Genomic DNA, 24,088 nt, shown 5'->3' with positions numbered 1-24,088 from the left:
GTGTTCTATGGGTCATGGAGCTTTGAGATGCTAATTTTCTGGGTTAAAGCCAATGAAAGTTGATAACTGAACAACAAATTATATATGCTAACTCTGAAGGTAGACTCTGTAAAGAGTGGCAGCCTTACACACATGTGAGCACTTTGAGCAAAAGTTCATTAAAAGAGAGACTTACTCAGCATCACTCCTTCCTGTTCTTCTGAGTCCATCAATGTCATGTCTCCACCACCAAATCACTATAGTTCATTGTAAACAGAAAGGGGGATTTTGAATTAGAAATGGCAAATTACTTCTCTTGGAAATTAATCAATGTAAGCCTATGTGATTTCTCACTTTTTTCATTCTTCTATGGGATGAATTTTTGTCCTTTTAATAACAGCACTTTTTTCTTGCATCCTTCAATAGTAACTTAGGTCCTTTATTGTTTTTGCCATCTTTTGCTATCATATTCTATGGTTTCATTTAATCCTATTTCTTTTATTCTTCTTTCCTACCTTTTTACACTTTACCTTTTCCAATTAAAGAAACAAAACAAAAAAACTTCTCTAACACTAGAATAGCGGGTCCTTCTTCATTTTTCCCAGTTTTTGATTTGTTTGGTTGCCAATCTGTTTTCTGGGTCTCTTTCTTTATTACTAACTGCCCTTCCTTAACCTTCTGTTGATGTTTCATTCCTATCACTTGCTGATGTTGGTCATAAAGCCCATTTCTTTCCATTCCATTTATCTTTGTATCTCCATAAGCATTTTTAGGGTCCTACTACTAAAGCTTAAAGCTCTATGTGAGAAACAGAAAGGTAGCTTTCCCCATTTAAATCCTATTTCCTCTCCCCTCCCATAGCCGTTCCATGTCTATTCACCCTTTCCTGATGTTTCCCCCAGTCTGACCCCCACCTGCACCCCTCTTCCACTGTCACTCCCTATTTGATGCCCATGTCTTCTTTCTAACCCCATTTGCACTCTGATTTTGCATCCAAGGATCTCCACAAGATAAAGGATGGAGTTCTATCGGGAACCAGATTGTGCTACAGAAACTTTCTGCACATTTACTGAAATGGGATTAGGGGCTTTGATCCAGAAATATTCTCAGGCAGCCTTTCAGCTCTGGCACAATTTTGTACACCTTGAAGGAGGGTTGGGGCCTACTCTGATGGACAACAGCTGAGCTGTCTTTAAAGGCCTTCTGGGGCCCTTTCCACTTCAAAGGTTAGGATGAGTAGGCATCACCGACCAAGGCTGGAAAACCAGGCCAGGTGGGAGTGCCTGGGGCCCTTTTCTGCAGCATTTCTGGCAAGGGAGCTGTTGCACGGCGTGCCACAGAGCTTCGAGGGTCCCGTGCAGGGGCCAGGGTAGGGGGCCAGTGAGTCCCCAGGAATCACTGGGCCATTTTGGGAGAGGGAGGCTCACCTCTAAAGAGGGGAGGCAGGCCTGAGGCAGGGTGTTCCCCAGGGAAGCAGGGTGCGGCCCCGGGGGCGAGGCGACGCCACCCCAGCGGCGCCCGCCGAGGGCGGGAGGGACAATCTCTATCCAGGAGGGAAGGCGAGAAGCTCTGGGTCGCTCAAACAGAAGGTCCAGGGAACTGCACGTGTGTCCCCTGCCTGCGGCCCTCTGGGAGCAGGGCGTGGTGGGGGGACGGGGGAGGGGGGTCGACACCCCAGGGAGAACGGCTGAGGGCTGTAGAGATCAATCCAGGGTACTGGCGCGGGGTCACAGACAGGAGAGGAGCAGGAGAGGGGGCTGGTGGGGGCTCCCACGAAAGCTGGGGCCGTATGTCTGTCTGTGTACTCGGCGGGCGCCCCAAAGTCTGGGGCCGCCACAGCTCCAGCTCCGCCGGCTCCTACCAGCGATTCCAGGCCGCACTTTCCCCTCCTCCCGGCGCCTTCTCTCCAGTGAGGAGCCGAGCGCGGGCGGCGCGGGGGGAGGGGCGGCGGCAGAGAGAACAGCCAGTTGTTTAAAATCCTTCTAGAGCAGTTTCTAATTCCCCCCTTGCGCCGGGGTTCGGAGGGGGGAGGGGGGAAAGAGAGCGGGAGGAGGGAGGAGAGCGGAGAGGGAAGGAGGGAGGGAACCCGGGAGGGAGGGAAGGAGGGAGGAGACTGCCGCTTAGGCTGTAGCCGCCACCGCGCGCTTCGGCAGGCCGGAGGGAGGAGGAGGCCTGTCAGTCTCGCGCGTTGCCTGGGCGAAGGGGGCGGAGCTTTAGCGTGGGGCGGCCAATAGTGGGGGTGGCTGCGTGGGTCGCCATGGGGACGGGGCTGTTCCCGGGGAGGCTGTGATGGGTTGACAGGTGCGTGACAGTGGGAGCTGCTCTCGGCACAAGCATGTACGGCAAAGGCAAGAGTAACAGCAGCGCCGTCCCGTCCGACAGCCAGGCCCGGGAGAAGTAAGTGTCTCCGCTTCTCACCCACCTCCGCCTTCACACGCGCGCACACACACGCACGCACTCGCACACTCTCTTGGAGACACACAGACCCAGACACTCTCCGCCCGGGGAGAGCCGGGGGTGGGCTGGCAGGGGGAGGGGTACGCGAGGTGGGGGCGTGCGGTGCGGGGAGCGGCTGTTTCCCAGGAGGTGCTCGCGCGGGGCGGGCGGCCTTGGGGGGCTGCCGGCGGGAGGGAACGAGTGTGCTGGGGGGCGGTGGCGGTGCTGGTGCCGAGGACGGAAACTTGTTTGGGTGATTGGGGGAAATAACCTACGGGTTCACCTCCTCACAAAGTAACTTTAGAGCTGGGGTCCGGGGCTGCGGGGACCCAGAGCGCTGCCGAGGGTCGCGGAGGGGGCGGGAGGGGGCAGCTGCGTGGAAGAGGGCTCGCGGTGGGAATGTGGGTGTTTGGAGCGGCGGGCTGGGGTCGGGGCAGGCAGCGCGAGGGGCGCTGCGGCCGGGGCTCCGGCGCCGGGATTTGGGGCCGGGATCGCCGGAGGAGTCGAGGGCGGCGGTGCCGGGCGCGCGGCGGGCGGAAGCCGGGCGCGGAGCGACCGAGCGGGGCCCCGCGGGGCGCGGAGACGCGCGCTGGGCTCGGAGGGCGTGTGCGGGCGTGGGCTGGGTGGGCGTCCGGGCTTTTTCCAGCCCGCGGAGGGACTGGGCGTTCGTGGTGCCCCGTGCCTAGCGGAACCCGGGTGGTCGGGCGCCGCTGAAGTTTGGGAGACTAAGAAGGACCGAGTTCTTGGGGGAGGAAAAGTGTGCTGGCGAGGAGCGGGATCTGCTGGAGCAGGCTGGTGTTTCTGCCTGTCGCAGCAGACCCAAGTCCGTGGCGGCGGCTGGAGAACTTTTTTTGGAGACTTGCCGCCTCCCTCCCAAACGTCTGGGGGCCGCGGCTGCCTCGGCACCGGGCGGGGCGGCCCCCGAGGGGCGGTGGTCGTGGGGCGCGTGGAATGGGAGTTGTGTGAGCTGCAGCGGCCGGCGGGAGGAGGTTTGTCTGGGGGTGCGCTAGGAGCAGTGGTCCGAAAAGGGATTTGCCGGAAGGGGAGAAGCGTTGAGTGGGGAGACACAGGTGTTAACTCCGGTGGGAGCCCAGAGGAGGCCTGCGAGAAGAGAGCCCCTCCCGTCCTGGGATGCCACCGTCACGGCACACTGCGAAGCAGGGCTGTTTGCTGCTATTCTTACGTACTTGTAACGGTGATTTGGTTGTTACTAAAAATGAGAGCGAATAGTAACTGTGACCACTGAGGAAGAACCCCTCTTTTCTGTGCAGCAGATCAGTGACTCCCAGTAACCACCTCCACTCTGAGGTTTGAGGCTTATCCTTGTCATTGAACGCGCTCTGCCTTTCCGAGGGGGTTCAGACTGGGGGAAAAGTCTGAGAGCATCTTTCAAGAGCTACTTTGATTACCTTGCGCTCAGAAGTAGCTGCCTGAATAAAAACCCAAAACTGAGACGACCGAGTTTCTCTCCTTGCTTTGGGGAGTTAGTAGGCTTCTGAAAGTTTCTTTTGCCCTAGGGATGGGAACGTTTCCTAATCTTCGTGTTGGCAGCAACACACACAATTCCCGTAGGATTTAGGGGTGGCAGGCCTTGATGTAGCAAAACAAACAAAATTAACGGAGCGATGCTGGTTTTGTTTTGTTTTCCAGAGGTATTTTCTGAGGAGATAGATTTAGAATTTAGTTGATGTGCCATGAAAAATACAAAAGACAGTATTATAGCCTTGTTAAGAAATAGCAGTTACTAGAACTTAAGTTTTGAAATAACAGCCCAATTTATGTGCATTAATCATTTGGTTATAATAGACCTGAAAAGATAAAAACAAGATGTTTTAATGATTACAGAGTATTGGGATCTCATATTACTGAGAGTGAAGGAATTGAACTGTATTGAGACCTTTCGGGGTGGTTGAATTTTAGAGTCAAAGTAATGTTGGATTTTAGTTAGATTTCCAGGAATAGTTGAATCTAATCTGTATCCTGATAACTTTGTAAAAAAAAAATTATCTGAGATAAAAATGAGAATGTGACGTATCTGTGGTCCTTTCTAGCCTAATTCTGTGATTCTGCCATGAAAAATAATTGCCACTTTTGCTGTCCAATCTACCAAACTGAACACCAAGTAACATCTACTCTTGTAAGCAAAGTGGTGAGGGTTCTGCTAGATGGTGCTATTTGATTTAAATATGTTTCTTCCATTCATTATAATTGGCAGCAGGAATCCTGGACTAGCTTGCCTTATGAACTATATATAGATGAAGAGGCCACTTTTGGGGAACTGACAATGACTGCTCTGAGTTAATTGTTATTGCATTAATTTCTGGGTGAACGCTGTTTAAATCTAAGACAAACATTGAGGTAGATTCTATTTCATACAATAAACTTAGTTTCATTTTGATGAGAGCATTGATTTGATCTCTCAGTTTTCCCCTTTATTATTATTCACTTGGGACTTTAATGGCACTGTTCTACAACAGTGTGCTAACTTCTGAAGATAAGAATCTTGAAGTTGTCTTTAAAGTGGATATTACCAGATTAAAAATAAAACATAAGGTGGCATATTTAAAAGGTAGCTGAGCAAAGAAGAGTTCTCTTTTAGTAAGGAAATTAGAATTGTTCTGATCTTAAAAATCACAGACATAATTTGTTTTTCAGTAATAAATATGTAAGTATTTTAATAAAAACATTCTAAAAAATGAGTTAAAATGAATAATGGGATGTATATGAAAATACTGGGTTTGTAATGTGTCAGGAAATGTATTTTCTAATGAGTTCATGGCCTGATAGCTGACAACTGCTTATTATATCTTTGCTTTCTCTTTCATTAAGAACCCACTATATGGAATACTTGAAATTAATTTGTAGGTTTTATATAGCAGGTGTAGTTTCAGTATATAGTTCTGAACATAAAAATGGCCAGAGTCAGGTTAATTATTTTGTTGTTTTAAAGATGGGACAGATCATGTCTGTACAAAGATTTTGCTTAGGTTTAATTGTAGATGGAGTGATTGAAAACCCTTGGTGGGAGGTGGGATGTTTGTATAGAAATTTAAATTCTGATCCTGTTAGGTCATTTCCCACTTTAGCAGGCTTTCTTTGTAACACATCACAATTGTAATTAAGTAACTATGTAATTGCTTGCCTAATGTCTGGCTTCCTCTAAAATGTAAGTTTTTTGAGGGCAAGGGATGATGCTTCTAATTTCTTCTCTAAGGTATCCTTGACATTAAGAATAATGCTTTCATATGTCTGAAGCACCAAATAAATACTGTTGAATAAATGAAGACGTTAGACTCAAAGGAATTTCTTTCAGTGTGGAAAAAAAAATTATTTCAGTGACCTCCAAAATAGGGACTTTGAAAGTTTGAGTTCCACATTCTCTAGGTTAGTTGTATTTCAAACATAGCCAGTGGCAACAAAACAGTAATTATTATTTATTTCTTATTCTATGTGCCTGTCGCTGTGCTTGGCGCTTTTTGTATATTTTCTCTAATTCTCCCAACAATTCTGCAACATAGTAGTGTTTTTTGTTTTGTTTTGTTTTTAATTAAATAAGAAGACCCAGGGACACATTGCTAGTTGGGTTTCCAACAACGATTTCTCTAACTTTAGAACCTGTGGTTAAAGCTGAAAGATACATTTTTCAGTGTACCAGATTGCCTTCCTGATCTAGGGTAGAATGCTACAGGTTTAGAGAACAGTATTACATAATCATATATAACACACTTTAGAAATTTAATCACATATGAATTCTCAACCTTAGGTGCACCTTGATGCTTATAACTTCCATTTTGACAGACTGTGGGCAAGGCATAGAAATTTTAAGAGTAAAAAGTCGGAAGCCTAAAATAATGAAAGATGCTTGTTCATTTTTTTTTCATCTAGGAATTTTGTTTTACCATTCAAGTTTTGAGATAAGACATTGTAGCTGTGAACAATTGGTGTATGAAATGTTACTGAGCTTTAAGCCCCACTGTATGCCACATTGCCACTAAAAGAATAACTGGCACCTGTAAATAGATGAGTAGTGATACTACTCTCTTCGTAAACTAATTTTATCTTATAAAATTATATAATAGAACAGAGAGATGAATCTTCTATAAAGCAAAGTTGAACATAAGATGCACATACCAAACAATGACATCATATTAAGTAAACTTGTGAGAAACTACAGAAATCAAACTATGCATCTAACCTGAGTCTCTGTCTGAAAAGTAACTTTGGTTTTTCAATTATGAATCTTTTTTTAGTTGAATATACCAAGAAACAAATACCATATGCTCATTTTTAAGTGGTTAAAGTCTAATGAACATTTAAATACTGCTCCATATAGTGAAGTGTTTATAGGAGTTAGTCTCTGTCAGCATCATTTTATTCCCCTCTTTTTTTTTTTTTGTTACTCCCCTAAAAAAATTATAAACTTTTTTTTTCTTTCTTCCTTTCTGACAGAAATAAAGTTAAGACAAGTGAAGTTATACAAATCTCTTCAGAAACTTGATTGATGGGCAGTTAACATAGTTCAATCAAGCCTTTTGGGGAATGAAATTTTCTGTATTTTATTGACTTCCCCTTCCCAATCCTCAGGATGTTTCTTCCAGATACCTATGAGAGTTTTTCTTTTGATTGATCTCTTTTCCATTATTGTAGGAAAATCTAAAAACCAATTTTTGAAGGAACAAACCTAAAGAAAAAAAATATGTAAGATGTTGAGAGTTAAAATTTAGTATTGTTTATCCAGAAATTTATTTTGGCTCTTAGAAATAGTATTAATATTGTAATGTATGTTTTCACTGCAACGTGAAAAGTTTATTCTCAGTCTTTAGAACCAGTTCGCCATATGAAACCAAATCAGGATGAAAACATCGTTAAATTTTAGTTGCTCTGCAGTAGTGGACCAAATGTGTCTCACATTCTCAATTATTACTAGAAAAGAGAATTATGTTGTTTTAAAATTAAAACACATTCTGTGGGTAGGGGTTGAAATACCTAGGTTGCGGTTTATTAACATTTCAACCCAATAGGTTAGAGTTAAAAGTAAACTTTGGGAAAAAATAATTTTGAATTTAGAATCTTTTTTTTCCATAGAGATCACAACTGTTACATTAATGTTGGGGCTTAGGATTGAGGGTTAATGTACTGGATTTAGAAGACATGATCGTACTTCTCAGAATATATAGCTTAAAAATATGTAGTGAAGATAATTATAATTTTATTTTTGAAATATGTAGTGATATTCTCTACTAGGGTAATGTACATTATTGCTTTGACATTGGTATGGGAATGATGAAACATTTGCATGCTGGTGACGTTAGTTTGTAATTGTAATACGTGAACCTCTGTAAACATGCTAAAATGTTAATTTTATTAATAACTTATTGTTTCCCTAGGGAAGGACTTAAAATAGCATTGGAGCCATAGAATAAGATATATTTGTTAATACCTGAAGAGAGTTTGGAATAAAAAATAAGTGCTTGGATTTAGATTTTAAAATTTGCTTATCCAATTTTGTATATATTTTACATATTTAACATCTATTCATGTAAGGTTTTGTTAACATCTGTGTATAACTTCATATGACTAGGACTGTGAAAGTTATTTGACTGTTATACCAAAATCCTATGTGTACTACCAAAATGATCTGAAGAGTGGTCCATCAAAATTTATGTCTTGTTTTCAGTAATGGTAGAGTAATAGTAGAAGCTATTCTTACCTCCCCCAAACTGTTTATCTTATTCACTGTGTGAGGACATTGAAAAACAGGTGGAAAAATGGTCCAGCCAGGGAATAATAGGGTTTTTCCAGGTGACTTTTAATAGCTTTGCAGGCTGTCCAAATTTATGGTTGGTCATAATGGGTAACTGGTAATTTTTGTCAGAGTAAGTTAATAAAGATTTTTGAAAAGTGGAGCTAATAATGTTATTGGAATATTGACACAACTAAAAATTTACCTGGACTCAGAAGCACCTGGACAGTTCCGACGCAATGAAAGAATTAATATTCATTTCTTGTTCATCTTTAAAAGAGAAACTTCAGTTGGTGTCACTTTTAGTAGTCATGAAACTACTCTCACATTTTACTTTAAGAATTTTGATGATTCTATTTCATTTAGGACCTAAACAGCTTTCCAGCAGTAATGAGCCATCATAGCATTTCACATCACAATTCAGCTGGAGTGAGCTTGAACCAATGACCTGGCAATCTCCTGTTTTTGATCTGCATTAATTTTGCTTCATGGAATATCATATAAATAGTTTGGCACAGAAAAAATTGTAGAGACTGATGTATAATATTTTATCCTTTTTTCCCTATTTTTAAGGATTTTTTTGTAATTGTAAGTATAAGACAGTTTTAATACCTATTATAGTTTTAAAATAAAATTTGTTTATTGAGAGAGACAGGGAGGGACTGAGGGGGAGAGAGAGAGAGAGAGAGAGAGGGAGGGAGGGAGGGAGAGAGAATGAGTGGGGGAGGGACAGAGAGAGAGGGGGAGAGAGAGAATCCCAAGCAAGCTCCACATTGTTGGCACAGACCCCGATGTGGGCCTCCATCTCATGAATTGTGAGATAATGACCTGAGCTGAAATCTAGCAGATGCTTAACCTACTGATCCACCTAGACATCCCAATAACTAATATCATTTAATTATTAATTAGTATAATCTAAACCATATTAAAATACTGATGAAATATTTGTGAAGGTAAGAATAGTAGATGAAAAGTTATATGTGGCTTTGTCCATGTAAGCTCAGAGAGGAGTTGGTGCTCAAAACAGGCTCTTGCCTGAAATTGATATGGTTATTTTTCTTTAGTGATCTGATACTTGGCTTGAATCTTCTTTTATTTACCTACTTCAGGCTTGATAAAGAACCAAAGCTACTTCACTGATAGAAGAAAGCTAGGTAAATTCATTATTCTATTAAACTTGATTTTATTTAAACAGGATTAAAATAAATGTTTTCTGTAAAATAAAATCCTAAATACTTCATGAAGAGCTTGTGGAGTTTTGCCATAGAAAGTTATTTTTTTTAATATTAACAATGACAGCAGTGCTATCATTTGCGTATTTTGTTTGTTTTGGCCCTTTACTTGCATTGTCTCATTTAATCCCTCCAAGAATCCACTAGATTGTAGGTGCTATTTTCTGTTAATGTTACATAAGAAACAGAGGCTTAAGAGTTTGTCATGCTTTTGGCGGCAGGTATTAAGACAGGAGATAGAAAATGGTTTAATTGATCAGGGTTTAAAAATAAATCTCACATAACAGGATGTCTGGAAGAGGTAGTTTCAGAGTTGATTCAGTGCCTCAAGAATATCAGGGATCATTTTCTTTATCATTCCTCATCATTTCCCTCCAATCAACACAACATCCCTGCACCCCATTCCCAGTATCACTTCATCGTGCAGCCAAGTCAAAGGCAGGAAGAAGGGTAAGGTTTTTCCTTGTGTCTAATTAATTAAGGAAGAAAACCTTGAAGTTACTTAGCAGATATCTTCTTAGGCCATGTGGAAGAGAATTGCAACATTTCCTACCCCTACTTTAAACCAATTACTGGCAAAGGTAATGGGATTATTATAATTGGTTTAAATAGGTCATCTTCATCCTCTGAATCGGAAACCTTGTCTCCATTTTGCCTGAACTGCCTAAACAAAACTGGAGATCTTTGGCCGGGAAGATGTATCTTGAGGATATGGAGAAAATACAATGGGTCCCTCCTTTCATGGGTCTTACTTTCAAGGTTGAAGGAAAAACATATAATAATAAACAAGTAAATAAATGTGGTAGGCAACTTCAGATAGTCAAAGGAGCTAAAAAAAAAAAAAAAAAAAAGTAATAATAAAGTAATATAGACCGTGAGTGGGAGGTGATGGTAGACTTGGTAGTCAGGGGAAGGTTCTTAGAGAAGGAGACATTGAAGTAGGGTCCTGAGTAATATTTAAAGTATCAGTCATCAGAAGTTTAAGGGTTAGAGCATTTCAGATAGGTCTAATTGAGGAAATCTTTTAGCATCAGCATAATTAATCAAAGATTTATAAAATATTAGTCAAATTTGGAAAAAGAACCGCTGCTTCCTAGAGCCTGGCTTTGTTTTTTACTGAGGAATTGGATGGTGGGTCTAGTTTTTGATTGACTGTCTTTCATTTCCTGAATGCAGGGATGTACTTGTTCTAATAAGAACAGTGGAACATATGGCTTTTATAATAATGTTGATAGAAATAGCAAAGATTTATTAAACACTTAAAACCTATTGTTTTGGCAAAGGATGGTACAACTGGTGTAATTATTTCTCATAAATTTCACAGGTTGGATTAGACCCTCTTATTTATGCAACCTCTCCTTTTCCTTTTCACATCCATCATAAATTAATGAATTATTTGTATGATGTTTTGTTTAATGTCTCCTCTCCAGGTTAGATTGGAACCTCTCTGAGGCCAAGAGCCACAGTGTCATCTTCTCAGGTGTATTCCTACTGCTTAGCATAGTGCTTGGAATTCTGATTAGGTATTTGTGGAATAAATGGATTCAGGATGTAACCAATTATAAAAATATCATAACAGGATGTCACTATATCTGGTTTATTTTCTTTTCAATATTCTAATATTTGGTACCAGTGTTGTGAGGTAATTTCTAAAGAAGAGTTTTCTATAATGTGGGAATTTAGTGGTTATTTTGTGAATTTCAGGACTATAGGAGACTACCTATTACTCAGAGAAATGTGTGTATTTTTAATATGAATTTTTAATATGAATTTTCAATTAATAAGGAGAATAATCTCCTTTTCTTGTTATTTCAACAAATTTAATAATATAAATAGAATTATACTTTATAGTTTCAAGGTATTTTAATATACATTGTTTTATTGAAGTCTCATAATAATTCTGTGAAATAGATGATAATTCTCATTGACTCTTGATATTTATAGGTAGAAATTCTTACTCAGGTAGGGTAATAGAGATGTGGGAGAAGTGAGGCATATTTAGATTTTCTTTTGGTTCCAGGGTCAGTGTTTCTTTTATTATACTATGGCTACCTCTTTTAAAATGAGAGATTAATGTATATTTTAAGAAGGCTTATGTATGGGTTTGATTAAACCTAGAATCATGGATTAAATAATAGTTAAAAGTATATATCAGTAGTTTGGTTAAATGAAAAATATTGTTATAGTATGAGTTAAACACAATCTTACACAATTATTTAACTCCAAGAATGCTACATTATAAATAAAACCTGATTTTGGTTTGAATCCTTATGCTTTTGTTTCAGAAGTTGGTTTGGAATTTGGGGTAGGTTGGATTTCTAATTTATGAACATTTAGGCTCTTTGATGAAGGAACTCTTCTCTATTCCTTTACCAGTTAGCTTTGATTTGGAGAGCTGGAATAGCAATAGGGAGAGGGAACCTCTGTAATAAGGAAGGGAAAGTCTTGATATGGATTAATGATAGACTATTCTCTTGTTTTTTTTTATCGTGATAAAATAGTACAACATAAAATTTACCGTTTTAACAAGTTTTAGGTGTACGTTTTAATGGCACGTTCACATTGTTATGCAACCATCACCACCATCCACCTCTAGAACTTTTTCATCGCCCCAAACTGAAACTCTGTACCTATTAAATAACTACCCACTTCCCCTTCCACCAGCCTCTGGCAACCACCATTCTATTTTTTGTCACATGAATTTGACTGCTGTAGGTACGTGTATGAGTGGAACCATGCAATATTTGTCTTTTTGTGTCTGGCCTTTTTTTTTTTTTTTTTTTTTTGTTTAAATCCTTAGCACCTTCATAAAGTAGGTATAATTTTCATTTTACATATGAACAGAGTCTCAGTGAAGTTATATACTTTGTCCAAGGCCTTAGTAAGTTGCATCGTCTGGATTCAAATTCAGGTTTCTTCCTTCAGTGCCAATTTTAACCATTTTGCCTGAGTGTTTCATTGCTTAATAATGGGAAAAATAATGGGAGTTGTGAGGGTGGGGAGTGGGAGGGAGTTTGGTTAGTTCTCTTCTCATATATCCATCATTTTTAGTTGGGGTGGGATGCAATAGAAAAGAGAGACGTTAAGGAAAGCGTTTTACATCTGCCAAAAAGGTTGGCAGAATTATATAGCTACCAAAAGTACTCCACAGATAGATCCAAATTCTTTATGTGGTATCTGAGATTTAACAACTTGAATGTAATGCTTGTCAGAGGAAGATGCCAATTAGGTGCTCAGGTTGTAATTTCAGGTAAAGCATTTTCTCCATTCTTGTTGTATGTAGAGGTGAAGTAATCTGGCATAAATTGCTGTCCTTAGTAAATTTTAGAGTCAGAAATAAACAGATGAGGAATATGTAATGTCTCAAAAAAAACTTTCTTCTCTAATTATGAGTCTTCCAACCAGCATATGACTTGTTGGTTTTTTGTTTGTTTTTTTGGCTAGGGCATCTGGAAAGTTCCATGTGCTCTAGGAACAACAGTACAACCATACTGAGTCTAGTACTATAGTACTATAGTACATTTCTATAGTACTAAATATTAGAAAAATAGAAACATTTCCTTTGTTCAATTTTTACAGCATCATGAGCTGCTTGTCATTTATAACTGGATTAAAATTATGTGATGATTATGCTTTATTTAGTGCATTTAAGCAGTAGTAGTTATTATGAAGCTATTAAAAGTATTTCAATTAGCATTTTTAAAATCTTGATTTAAACTGAGAGACTGATATGGTTATTCTTTCATTTAGAAATACTGTAATGGAAAAAGTTAAGTGAAGTTTCTTACCATCGAATACATGCACACAATATATGTGTGTGTGTATGTGTATATAGTGGGAATAGTTTTTAGGTAGGAGTTCATCTTGGGAAATGACTTAATAATTCATTTTGAATTCAAATTGGTGCTGGGTCAATTATGTAAGTGAGTTGGATTTATAAATTCAGGATCAAAAAGATTTGAGTGTAGGCAAGTCTGTATTAAACATTAAAGGGTGCTGATGCTTTTCCATAGGATGAGTATATCATTAGCCAGAGAACTCATAGCAAGCATTGGCAAAAATGTTGTTAGTTGCCAAATATTTCTGTGTTTGTATTAGCTTGATCCCCAGCAGGATTGCTCCTTCAAAAGGAAAACCGGACAGAGTTTAATGCAAGTATGTTTAAGATTAAAACCCACCAGGGATGGAGGGACACCCAGGAGTTAGCAACAAGGGAAGCTTTACCCCTCTTATTTCTTTTTAAAAAAAAAATAATTTTTTTTAACGTTTATTTATTTTTGAGAGAGAGAGAGAGAGAGAGACAGAGCATGAATGGGGGAGGGGCAGGGAGAGAGGGAGACACAGAACCGGAAGCAGGCTCCAGGCTTTGAGCCATCAGCCCAGAGCCCGACGCGGGGCTCGAACTCATGGGCCGTGAGATCGTGACCTGAGCTGAAGTCGGACACTTAACCGACTGAGCCACCCAGGCGCCCCTACCCCTCTTAGTTCTGAAGGGGAAAGGGGGCAATCTACCACAATCTGGTGAGTGCTATGGTCATTGCAGAAAGACCACCCTCCTGGACCTGAGATTTTATGAAGAGGGCCACAGCCACTGTCAAACCCCCTGTAAATAGAGGCTGAAGGCCCAGCAGGGAAGAGATCTTCTCTCTATTCCTGCCATCTGATAAGCTGATGCCTCCTTTCTGTAGAACCCAACTGGAGTCCAGATGTCAAGGGAAATGAGATAATATACTCTTTAGAGATCAGCCTCTTAGGTCACAGCAGGACAGAAAGGGTAGAGAGTAGATCTGTTTGGGGTGCTTGAGTGGCTCAGTGGGTTAAGCGTCTGACTCTTGGTTTCATCTCAGGTCTTGATCTCATGGTTCATAAGATCCAGCCCCGCATTAGGCTCTGCACTGACAGTGTGGAACCTGCTTGGGATTCTTTCTCTCCCTTTCTGCCCCTAACCCCCTCAAGCTCACATGCTCTTGCTCTCCTTCTTTCTCAAAATAAATAAATAAACTTAAAAAAAAAATGAAAGAAATGTTAACTGTCTCTCTTTGTCAGCTTACCTTGATCCTCCTGAATCAGATCTGAATAACAATGCAGTCTCTGCCCACCAGGACTTTACTTTCCAGATGGGACTCAACTATTGGTCCCGTTTTTTTGTTGTTTTTTTTTTTTAAGTTTATGTGCAGCTGAAGCAATCACATGAGGGAACTCATGTTACCTTGCTAGGAAACAAGCACTATGCATATGTAGAAGGTGCATGGGAATTCTGAAAAGAGGCATGAATCCAGCATAGGGCTATGATATTCTCAGGAGATATTCCTAAGAGGATGTTTATTAAACAAGAAATAAGCATTAGCCACATTTGAGTTCGATGGGGGCACAGAGTAAAGAGTATTCTAGGAAGTGAGAGAAACATGTACAGAAGCAGGAAAGTATTAAGGAGTATGCTATATTCGGTGAACTATAAGAAAGTTTGGTATGACTGGATATGCTGTAGAATAGGTGTAAGATAGGCTGCCAGATATGTCTGGCTAGTTAAACAGGAGCTATTTCTTTTTTTTTTTTTTTTTATTTTTATTATTTTTTTATTTTTTAATATATGAAATTTACTGTCAAATTGGTTTCCATACAACACCCAGTGCTCATCCCAAAAGGTGCCCTCCTCAATACCCATCACCCACCCTGCCCTCCCTCCCACCCTGCCCTCCCTCCCACCCCCCATCAACCCTCAGTTTGTTCTCAGTTTTTAACAGTCTCTAATGCTTTGGCTCTCTCCCACTCTAACCTCTTTTTTTTTTTTTTTTTTTTTTTTTCCCTTCCCCTCCCCCATGGGTTTCTGTTATGTTTCTCAGGATCCACATAAGAGTGAAACCATATGGTATCTGTCTTTCTCTGTATGGCTTATTTCACTTAGCATCACACTCTCCAGTTCCATCCATGTTGCTACAAAAGGCCATATTTCATTTTTTCTCATTGCCACGTAGTATTCCATTGTGTATATAAACCACAATTTCTTTATCCATTCATCAGTTGATGGACATTTAGGCTCTTTCCATAATTTGGCTATTGTTGAGAGTGCCGCTATAAACATTGGGGTACAGGTGCCCCTATGCATCAGTACTCAAACAGGAGCTATTTCAAGAATGACTTTGAATGACAGCTTGACCTGAGAGAGAAGCAATTTTAAGCAGAAAAGTGACATCATCTGATGTACATTTTAGAAGAATCATTCTGGAAGTAATATGGAAGGTGGGGTAAAGGGTGAGACAGAAATGTTAGAAAGCTATTATAATAAGTAAGCTGTGGTAATAATATATCATGTTTCTACCCTAGTGGCAGTCCAGCAGATGTCTGAGGATAGACAATACAGAGGACTTGGTGACTTAAATGTGAAAACATTAGAATTTTTAAGATGGCTGTAATTATGGATAGAAGTTTCATTCATAGCCTTGGAGGGACTACAGAAGGAACAACAGATAGGAGGTGTAAGGAAGAAGATGATGAGTTCAGTTTGAGGTGCCATTCATACCTAGAGATGGAGCATGTTCAGAGGAAATCAGATGTGTCGTTCTTGAGCTGGGCTGGGAGTGTAGGGAGGTTTCTACGCTGGAGGTACAAAATCAAGAAAGGATGGGGAAAGAGAAGTAACACTTGTAAGCATAAGGTACCTGTGTTTCAAGCATTGTGCCAGACACCTTTGTTTATATTTTATGTCATTCTTTAACCAGTGCTGTGAAATTGGTAGTATTCTCTCCATTTTGATGAGGAAACTAAAACTTTAATAAGATAAGTAAGTTAGCCAAGTCACACATGTCAAACCAGGAATCTGAACTCAGGTATAGCTCATTCTTTGTCTCTTAAAAAAAAAAACAAAAAACTTTAGGGGTGCTTGGGTGGCTTAGTGGGTTAAGCATCTGACTTTGGCTCAGGTCATGATCTCATGGTTCATGAGTTCAAGCCCCCCTTGGGGTAAGCATGAGCCCTGCTTTGGGTGAGCCCCAGTTCTGTCTTTCTTCCTCTTCTTCTCTCTCTGTCCCTCATTCACTTGTGCCCCCCCCCCGAAAAAAAAAAACTTTATTGAAGTATGACATTCATGCAAGAAAAGTGCCCATATCATATGTGTATAGGTTGATGAATTTTCACTAACTGAACACAGCAGCATGACCAAATACCCACATCAAGAAAAAACTTCACCAGCACCCCAGAAGCTGCACACATACTGTGCACCCTCAGCCCCTCAACATTTAGCAGCAGAAATTGGTTTTCTTCCTTATACATGGCCTAATTTTCTTCACTAGTATAATCAGTTAAAGCTGTGAGATGGGAATGAAATCATCCTTCATGGGAATGTCCAGGGAGAAAGTGTGAAGAGACCACAGATGGAACTTTAGGGAATATTTAAGGGACAAGTGAAAGAGGAATTTGAGGCAGACTGAAAAGGAATACCAAGGAGATGAGAGGGAAACTCCTAAGGACTGGTGTCCCAGAGGTCAAGGAAGGGGACTTTGGTGAATGGAGGCCTGAGTTACTGAGTTATGCCAGTTATATAGTAGAATGAATGAGGAGGTTAAACAAGGGTCCAATTTTTAGAATAAGAGATTATCTGCGAATTTAGGGAGAATAGTTTCACTGGAGTGGACCTAAGCTAACATGCAGTGTTTTAAGGAATTGAATATAAAGAAGGAAGGTGGAGACATCAAATGTGGACAGCCTCACTTGAGAAAGGAAGCAGAGAAAAGACTAAGTACAGAAAGATTGAGATTTTTTACTTGGCTAATTTTGTATGTGCAGGTGTTAGTAGGGGGACGCTATTTGATTCTGTCATCTTGTAAAGAAGTTTTCTAGAAACAAAGTTTCGTTAGTACTTTAGTTGTGTGGGTGGGGAGGGGTGATTTTGGAGAGGTGGGGGAAGCTACATTGATCAGCTAAGGCAAGCTTCTGAAAGCTAGGCTAACAATTCTGTGTTCATCTTGAGGCTATTTGGGATCCACTATAAGGTTTCTTACTTTATTTTTGAGAGAGAGAGAGAGAGAGAGAGAGAGAGAGAGAGAGAGAGAGAACGAACATGCGTGAGTGTAAATGAGTGGGAGAGGGGCAGAGAGAGGGAAAGGATCTGAAGCAGGCTCTGTCCTGACAGCAATGCAAGGCTGGAGCTCACTAAGGGTGAGATCATAACCTGAGGTGAAGTCATGACCTGAGCTGAGGTCAGCTGCTTAACAGTCAGAGCCACTCAGGTGCCCCTCACTCTAAGGTTTTTAAGCAGGGAAGTAACTTGAACAGAGTTTACTCTCTACCCTTGTGAAAACAGGAAAGTCGTCCCAGATGTTAAAAAATGCCAATTCCATTTTACCCAGATGTAATAACGCACAGATGAGTTGATAAATATGTTTTGTTAGTTTTAACAGGACAAACGTAAGCTCAGAGGAAAGCAATGGACATATTGAAATGATATAAAGTATGGTTTATTATTGATCTTCCATTTTTATGTAACATTTCACAATAAAATTTGTAACACTTTTGCACTGTCAACAGGCAGGTTTACAAAATATGTTGTGAAATATTTGTAAAACACTAATTCCATATTATTACTTATTTAAAAGTATATTTCAGTTAATTTTTATTTATTATTTTTATTTTGTTTTATTTTTCAATTTTTGATACAGAGGGAGACAGAGCGCGAGCAGGGGAGGGGCAGAGAGAGAGACACACACACACAATCTGATAGGCTCCAGGCTCTGAGCTGTCAGCACAGAGCCCCATGTGGGGCCTGAACTCACCAACTGTGAGATCATGACCTGAACTGAAGTCAGACACTCAAGCGACTGAGCCACCCAGGCACACCTTCAGTTAATTTTTAAAGTATAAGTTAGAATAAGTCCTGTGTAACATATCATTAATAGCATAATTGCCTTTTACATAAATCTCATTACTGTTTTATTAGAGGTTTGAAATGTAACTGATAGGATTAGGGTTGTTATTTATTTTTTTGTTATATAGTTAAAAGGTATATTAAGTTTTGTCAATATGTATTTTATATAATTCACAACATCCAGCATGAGATGAATTAAAGTTTACAACCATTGCTGTTCTAAGCAAAATCCCAAAGTACTTTCCCTTGGTCATTAATATAGCAATGCTTGCATTCAGGTAAAATCAACAATGAAGAGCATATGCAGGTCAATTTGATTTTTCTTGTGGGAACTTGAATAAAGTGGCATTTATTTGAAAGATCTTCCAGTAAGGGCAGTGGTCTTGATATGAATTAGAAAGTAACCAATTGTTGATTGGAGAGGCAATGATGGTCCTGGCTTAAAGATTGTATAGCCTACCATCTTTGAATGTTTTCTTTATAAGTGCTTATTAAATATAGAAAAATCTACTTAAATTCATGAGGCTCTGTATGTAGTAAGTCCATTTACCTTTGCTGGTTGGTTGCTTATATGGTGCATAGTAAGAATTTATACTATGGATATACTTCTCATTATCTGTTTTGCTTCTCCTCTTGCCAAGGCTAGGAACTTTGAAATATGTAAGTTACTTATGTTGTGTAGTAGTAGCCTGCTGTCATTTAAATTACAGTTGAGGGAGGGAGATGCTTGCATTGAACTAAACAAAAACCAAGGTGAAAAATATCTTATTTTAGGTTTACCAGGCCTTTAAATTATTAAAGATGGCTTTGAGATACTTTGCTATGTTGTCTATTTTATTACATTTTTTTCTTGCTTACGGTTATTGTGTAAGTAATACATAAATTAAACAATGATCTTTTTACCTATGTGTTGAAGAAATTATAAAGGCAAAGTAACAGGTACAGGTACAAAGTAACAGGATTTTGCTTCTCCGTGTTATCTACCAACTCATTTAAGTAGCTTTAGCCCAAATAAAATAGTCTAAATTATCAATTCTAATCAGAAAATATCATTCTTGGGGCCCTGGGTGGCTCAGTCAGTTGAGCATCTGACTTGATTTCGGCTCAGGCCCTATTCTGACAAAATGTAGCCACTGTCACATGCTTTGGGAGATCTTTCAGTTTCCTAAGCTATATTGCTTCTGGCAAATGCTGCCTAAAATTGTGACATTTGGGCAGATCAGAATGAGTTATATAGAGAGAGGAAAGGAATCATTAAAAATCTAGGGTTAATAATTACTTAGATTTCTTAACAAATAAGATCCATTAGCAAAGTTGGAAGACACTATAAAGGACAATTCTTGAACTTGTTTGATTTTAAATAAAATAGTCTACTTTAGGTAAATTCTAATAAACTGATATTATGTGAAATATATAGCTTATCAGTGAGAATATTTCAATTTTAAGTCTAATGAATTACTACTTGTGTGGCTGAATTGGGGGTTTCTGACCTTCTCTTCCAGCTGTTGATGTATTGATGGGGATCCCTATAATCATAATTTATTATGAGCAAAGGAGACTCATTTTTCTGATGTCTGAAAGTCATGGGAGCCCTCTTTATTCCCTCTGTGTCTACTACTATATGACTAGTTCTCCTCTGGCTAATTTCCAAGTTACATTTTTCATTCAATGGAATACTGAGATTGTTGGGGTGTTTATATATATATATATATATATATATATATATATATATATACACACACACACACACATACATATATACACATATATATGTGTGTATATATATGTGTGTGTGTGTGTGTATATATATATATATATGTATATATATATGTAGTGTTGGTGACTGATAGTATTTTATCTTGCTGATTGATAGTATTTTTATCTTGTTGTTTGACATTAAAATGAACTCAGGAAGACCTTTGTCTATTATTGGGAGATTCTAGATGTATTTATTTTGCTTGACAAAGAAGGCTACAGTTTTAACAAGTTTATTAGAATATTTTAGAAATTTAAATATTTTGATCCAAATTGGAGGGTCTTGTAATTTAGAATTACTTTCTAAGACTTCTTTTCTTCCAGTGATGAGAGAATTATTCATTTAACTTTTTTAAAGGCAGAAGTTGAATGCTTTTTGAATGTGCTGTTTCCTAATTGTCTAAAATGACAAGAGATAACTTATAGCAATGTACTAGGCTGCTAAAATAGCTGACTGGAGGGAGTGCTTTTTTCTTTTTTTTTTTTTTTTTTTAAACTACAAAGGGCATAAGATATTCTATTTTAGTGATAGGTGTATCTGCATAAAACTCAATTTTACCTGTAGTCAGGGTTTCTTATATATGAATCTTTCAAAGTAACCAGGCTGCAGAGCTTTATGCCAAAAGCAGCTTTGTGGTTTGACAGTGTTCAGATTGCTTGTTTTGCCTTTATTTATTTGCATATGTAATTTATTGTACCTGTAAAAAGGGAAGTTCTCATAAAAAGCAACAAAACAGGAAAAACAAGCAAGTTGTCATTTCTTCTGGTAGATTGTGATGTAGAGATTAGTTCAAAAAATTAAGTTTGAGAGATTCCATTTAATCTTGGTAGAGTTTTGATAGGAAGTTGAACATGTAAAAGTATTTTATTTAAAAATTAAATTAAAAATTAAGCACATTATTTGCAAGATACTAAGAGTAAACTTACAGAGTACATTGGCATCAGTATTTATTGCATGTGTTGAATTCCAGAATATAAATTATAACTTTGTTCCATAAAGGCCAGTAATTTTTAATACATGTTTATATAGTATTTATCCATACTATGGGTCATGGATTACCACTTTATTTTGAAAAAAGAGAATTATGTTTTCATATTTACAAACTGAGAAAAAAGAATTAAGAAAAAATTGAAGAGCCAAATGGTTTAACATCATATATCATTGATTTTTGGATGTTCTTGTTTAAAATCGTTTTATATTATGGTTCTGATTATGTTTTTCTACTTTTGATGTAGCTTTGTAAGGATTACTATTAAGACTTTCTAATTCACATAAGTGAATGATATCAGAGATAATCTTGATTTGACATAAGATCAAATCAAAGACCATTTTTTAAAGTTTATTTACTTGTGGGGAGGAGGGTAGAAAGCTGGGGGGGCTGAATGTGAGCCAGTGAGAGACAGTGAGAGAGGGAGAGAGAGAGAATCCCAAGCAGGCTTGGTACTATCAGTGCAGAGCCCAAGCCTGACTCAGGGCTCGAACCCAGGAAGCATGAGATCATGACCTTGAAATCAAGAATCCGATGCTCACCCAGCACCCCTCAAAGATGATCTTTTGGAACCAGTTTTAAATCCTTGAAGATAGAACTTCTCATTTTTCTATTTAAATTAATGTTGTAATATAAGAAAATTCTGTTTTGGGTTTTATCTTATCATCTTCCCAAGTTACATAGAACCAACAGGGAGGAGAGAAACAAAGTCGTGGATATTATCCCTCCCAAGTAATCTACAAATAACTGGTTCATTGTTTCTAAAGGAAGGGGAAAGGATATGTTCTAACTTGGATGATGGTTTCTTCTATAGATGTGTTGAAACCTGGAAATGGAAAAAAATCACATTAACTGAACTGTGTTTGGATAAGGTAGATGACTTTCTATTTTTTAAAGTTCTTTACTGGGATGGTTACTGGAACACTTGAAATGGATAAGCATTACTGCCTGAAGCTTATTAAGGCAGCCAGGAAATCTTTCACCCTTGCTTGGCATAAGTAAAGATACTTTTCCATAGGATATTGCCAAAGATTCATTTGGCTTTGCAATCACCTGGACTGTTGTGATTACTTCTTTAAGGCAATAATTCTACTCTATGAAAATATCAATCATTACTTTTTAAATCTGGTCATCTAAAAAAGATAAAGGGTTAATGTATAATTTCTTGATAAACTATTAACATACTTGAATGACCTAAGGAAAATAAGATATTAAAGTAACGACTTCATCATCATCTTGCAGTCCGAATGAGGTAGATGTTACACTGTTTTATCCACAAAGAATCTGAGGATTAAGCAGTTAGAAACTTAAGGTCATACATTTCAGTATTTATAGAATATATGTGAACACTTTTTCCATCAAACATTTGTTTTTTAATGGATATAGAATTTCAGTGTTACTAGATGAAAAAATTCTGGAGATGTTTCACAACCATGTGAATATACTCAATACTACTTACTGTACACTTAAAGATGGTTAAGATGGTAAATTTTATGTTATGTATTTTTTTTACCACATGCAAAAATACTATTTAGAAGCGATTTCATTTTTGTTTATTAAATACATTTTCAGTGAAGAATAACATGATGTAAAATGTTCACTATTTTAGTTTGTCATCCAAAGTGAAACTACTGAAATTATTGCTTAACAGTAGCCTGAGTTTCTACTAGTTTTGGCCTGAGCTATAAAAAATCTAGTTTTTTTTTCTTTACTATCAGAAGATTGTTTTTCTTTAAAAAATCTAGTCAATGATAGAAAGTTAAAAGATAAGATATAAATGAGAATTATGGTAGCACGGAATAAGTGTATTTCAGTTTGTCACTCTGAATGAGAAGTACACTTTTCAATAGAGATAAAATTCAAATAAGCTTGCGCACTTTTAGAATTACATGTTTTTGACTATGTGAAATGTCTTTTTTTCTTTTTAAGTTTATTTATTTTGAGAGAGAGAGAATGCACGCATATATGGGAGAGGGGCAGAGAGGGAGAGAGAGAATCTTCAGAAGGCTCCTAGCTGTCAGTGCAGGGTGGGAAGGCTTGATCCCACAAACCCCTGAGATCAAGACCCGAGCCAAAACCAAGAGTTGGTTGCTTAACCCACTAAGCCACCCAGAAACCTCTGTAAAATGTCTTAAAATACAATTATTTGGGGGTGCCTGGGTGGCTCAGTCATTTAAGTAACCAACTCTTGATTTAAGCTCAGGTCATGATCTTACTTTTGTGAGATCCAGCCTGAGTTGGGCTCTGCACTGAGTGTGGAGCCTGTTTGAGATTTTCTCTCTCCCTCCCCCTCTGCTCCTCCCCCATGCACTGGTGTGCTCTCTCTCCCTCTCTTTCAAAAATATACAATTATTCTGTGGCTGGTTTTCAATAGTGAGAGTAAGGCATTTGTTTTCAAATACACTGAAAAGTGTGTACTTGATAGGAGTTGTATAGTTTGGTGATGCCAAGTTAATTTTGATGCCTTTTCATGTGACAGAACAGAAATACAACATCTCACTCAACTAAAAAACAACCAACCCATAGAAAAAGCCAGTCTTTTTTTCTTTTTTCTTTTTTTTTTTTTGGTGTCTCTCTCGTGACTATCAACATTTATTTTATGTACCTATATTTTCTAAAACTATTACCCTTTTAAAAAAATCTTTTAAAAAGAAAGATTGATAATATTGAGCCAATCATTCATTTAGAATTTGATATTTTAAATTATAACATTTGGTGCATTTATCTCTGTAACTGTGCATTTATTTATTTTTGTCATAATTATAGAGGTCCAAGTTAATAATATTCCTCAGTTCGTGGCACAGTATCATCTTTGATCCATCTCAGGCCTTTCTGCTATTTAATTCACATTCATTCACTCATTCATTTGTTCTTATCTACTTTCATGCCCCATTTCTACAACTCCAGCCCCATAGGTCTATCCAACTTGCCATATATATATATATATATATATATATATATATATATATATATATATATATATACACACACACACACACACACACACACACGTTTATATGCATGTACACACACACACACACACACACAGTCTCTATAACTACTGCATTGGAGATTTGTTATTTTGCATTGTCTA

The 24,088-nt window shown here is 38.5% G+C and overlaps 1 protein-coding gene and 1 long non-coding RNA gene across 4 annotated transcripts in view; one reads left to right on the top strand and one right to left on the bottom strand.

The window, feature by feature from the left end:
- LOC122222263 overlaps positions 1 to 2,149 on the bottom strand; it is a 29,522-nt gene extending 27,373 nt beyond the window's left edge. Inside the window, exons 1-2 of the long non-coding RNA XR_006203674.1 lie at positions 1,841 to 2,149; positions 176 to 236 (exon numbers count right to left, since the gene is read on the bottom strand). This is a non-coding gene — a long non-coding RNA (uncharacterized LOC122222263). The remainder of the gene's footprint in view (positions 1 to 175; positions 237 to 1,840) is intronic.
- Positions 2,150 to 2,238: 89 nt separating this feature from the next.
- Positions 2,239 to 24,088, top strand: part of SSBP2 (single stranded DNA binding protein 2) — a 316,598-nt gene continuing 294,748 nt past the window's right edge. For all 3 annotated transcript variants that reach the window (XM_042942559.1, XM_042942541.1, XM_042942550.1), the window contains exon 1: positions 2,239 to 2,376. In XM_042942559.1, coding sequence (XP_042798493.1) covers positions 2,315 to 2,376 — 62 coding nt within the window. In that variant the 5' untranslated portion in view covers positions 2,239 to 2,314. The remainder of the gene's footprint in view (positions 2,377 to 24,088) is intronic.

This window comes from Panthera leo, chromosome A1 (assembly GCF_018350215.1).
Source record: "Panthera leo isolate Ple1 chromosome A1, P.leo_Ple1_pat1.1, whole genome shotgun sequence".
Lineage (NCBI taxonomy): Eukaryota > Metazoa > Chordata > Mammalia > Carnivora > Felidae > Panthera > Panthera leo.
Note: the sequence above shows the minus strand (reverse complement) of the source record. Positions and strands in the feature narration are given on the sequence as shown.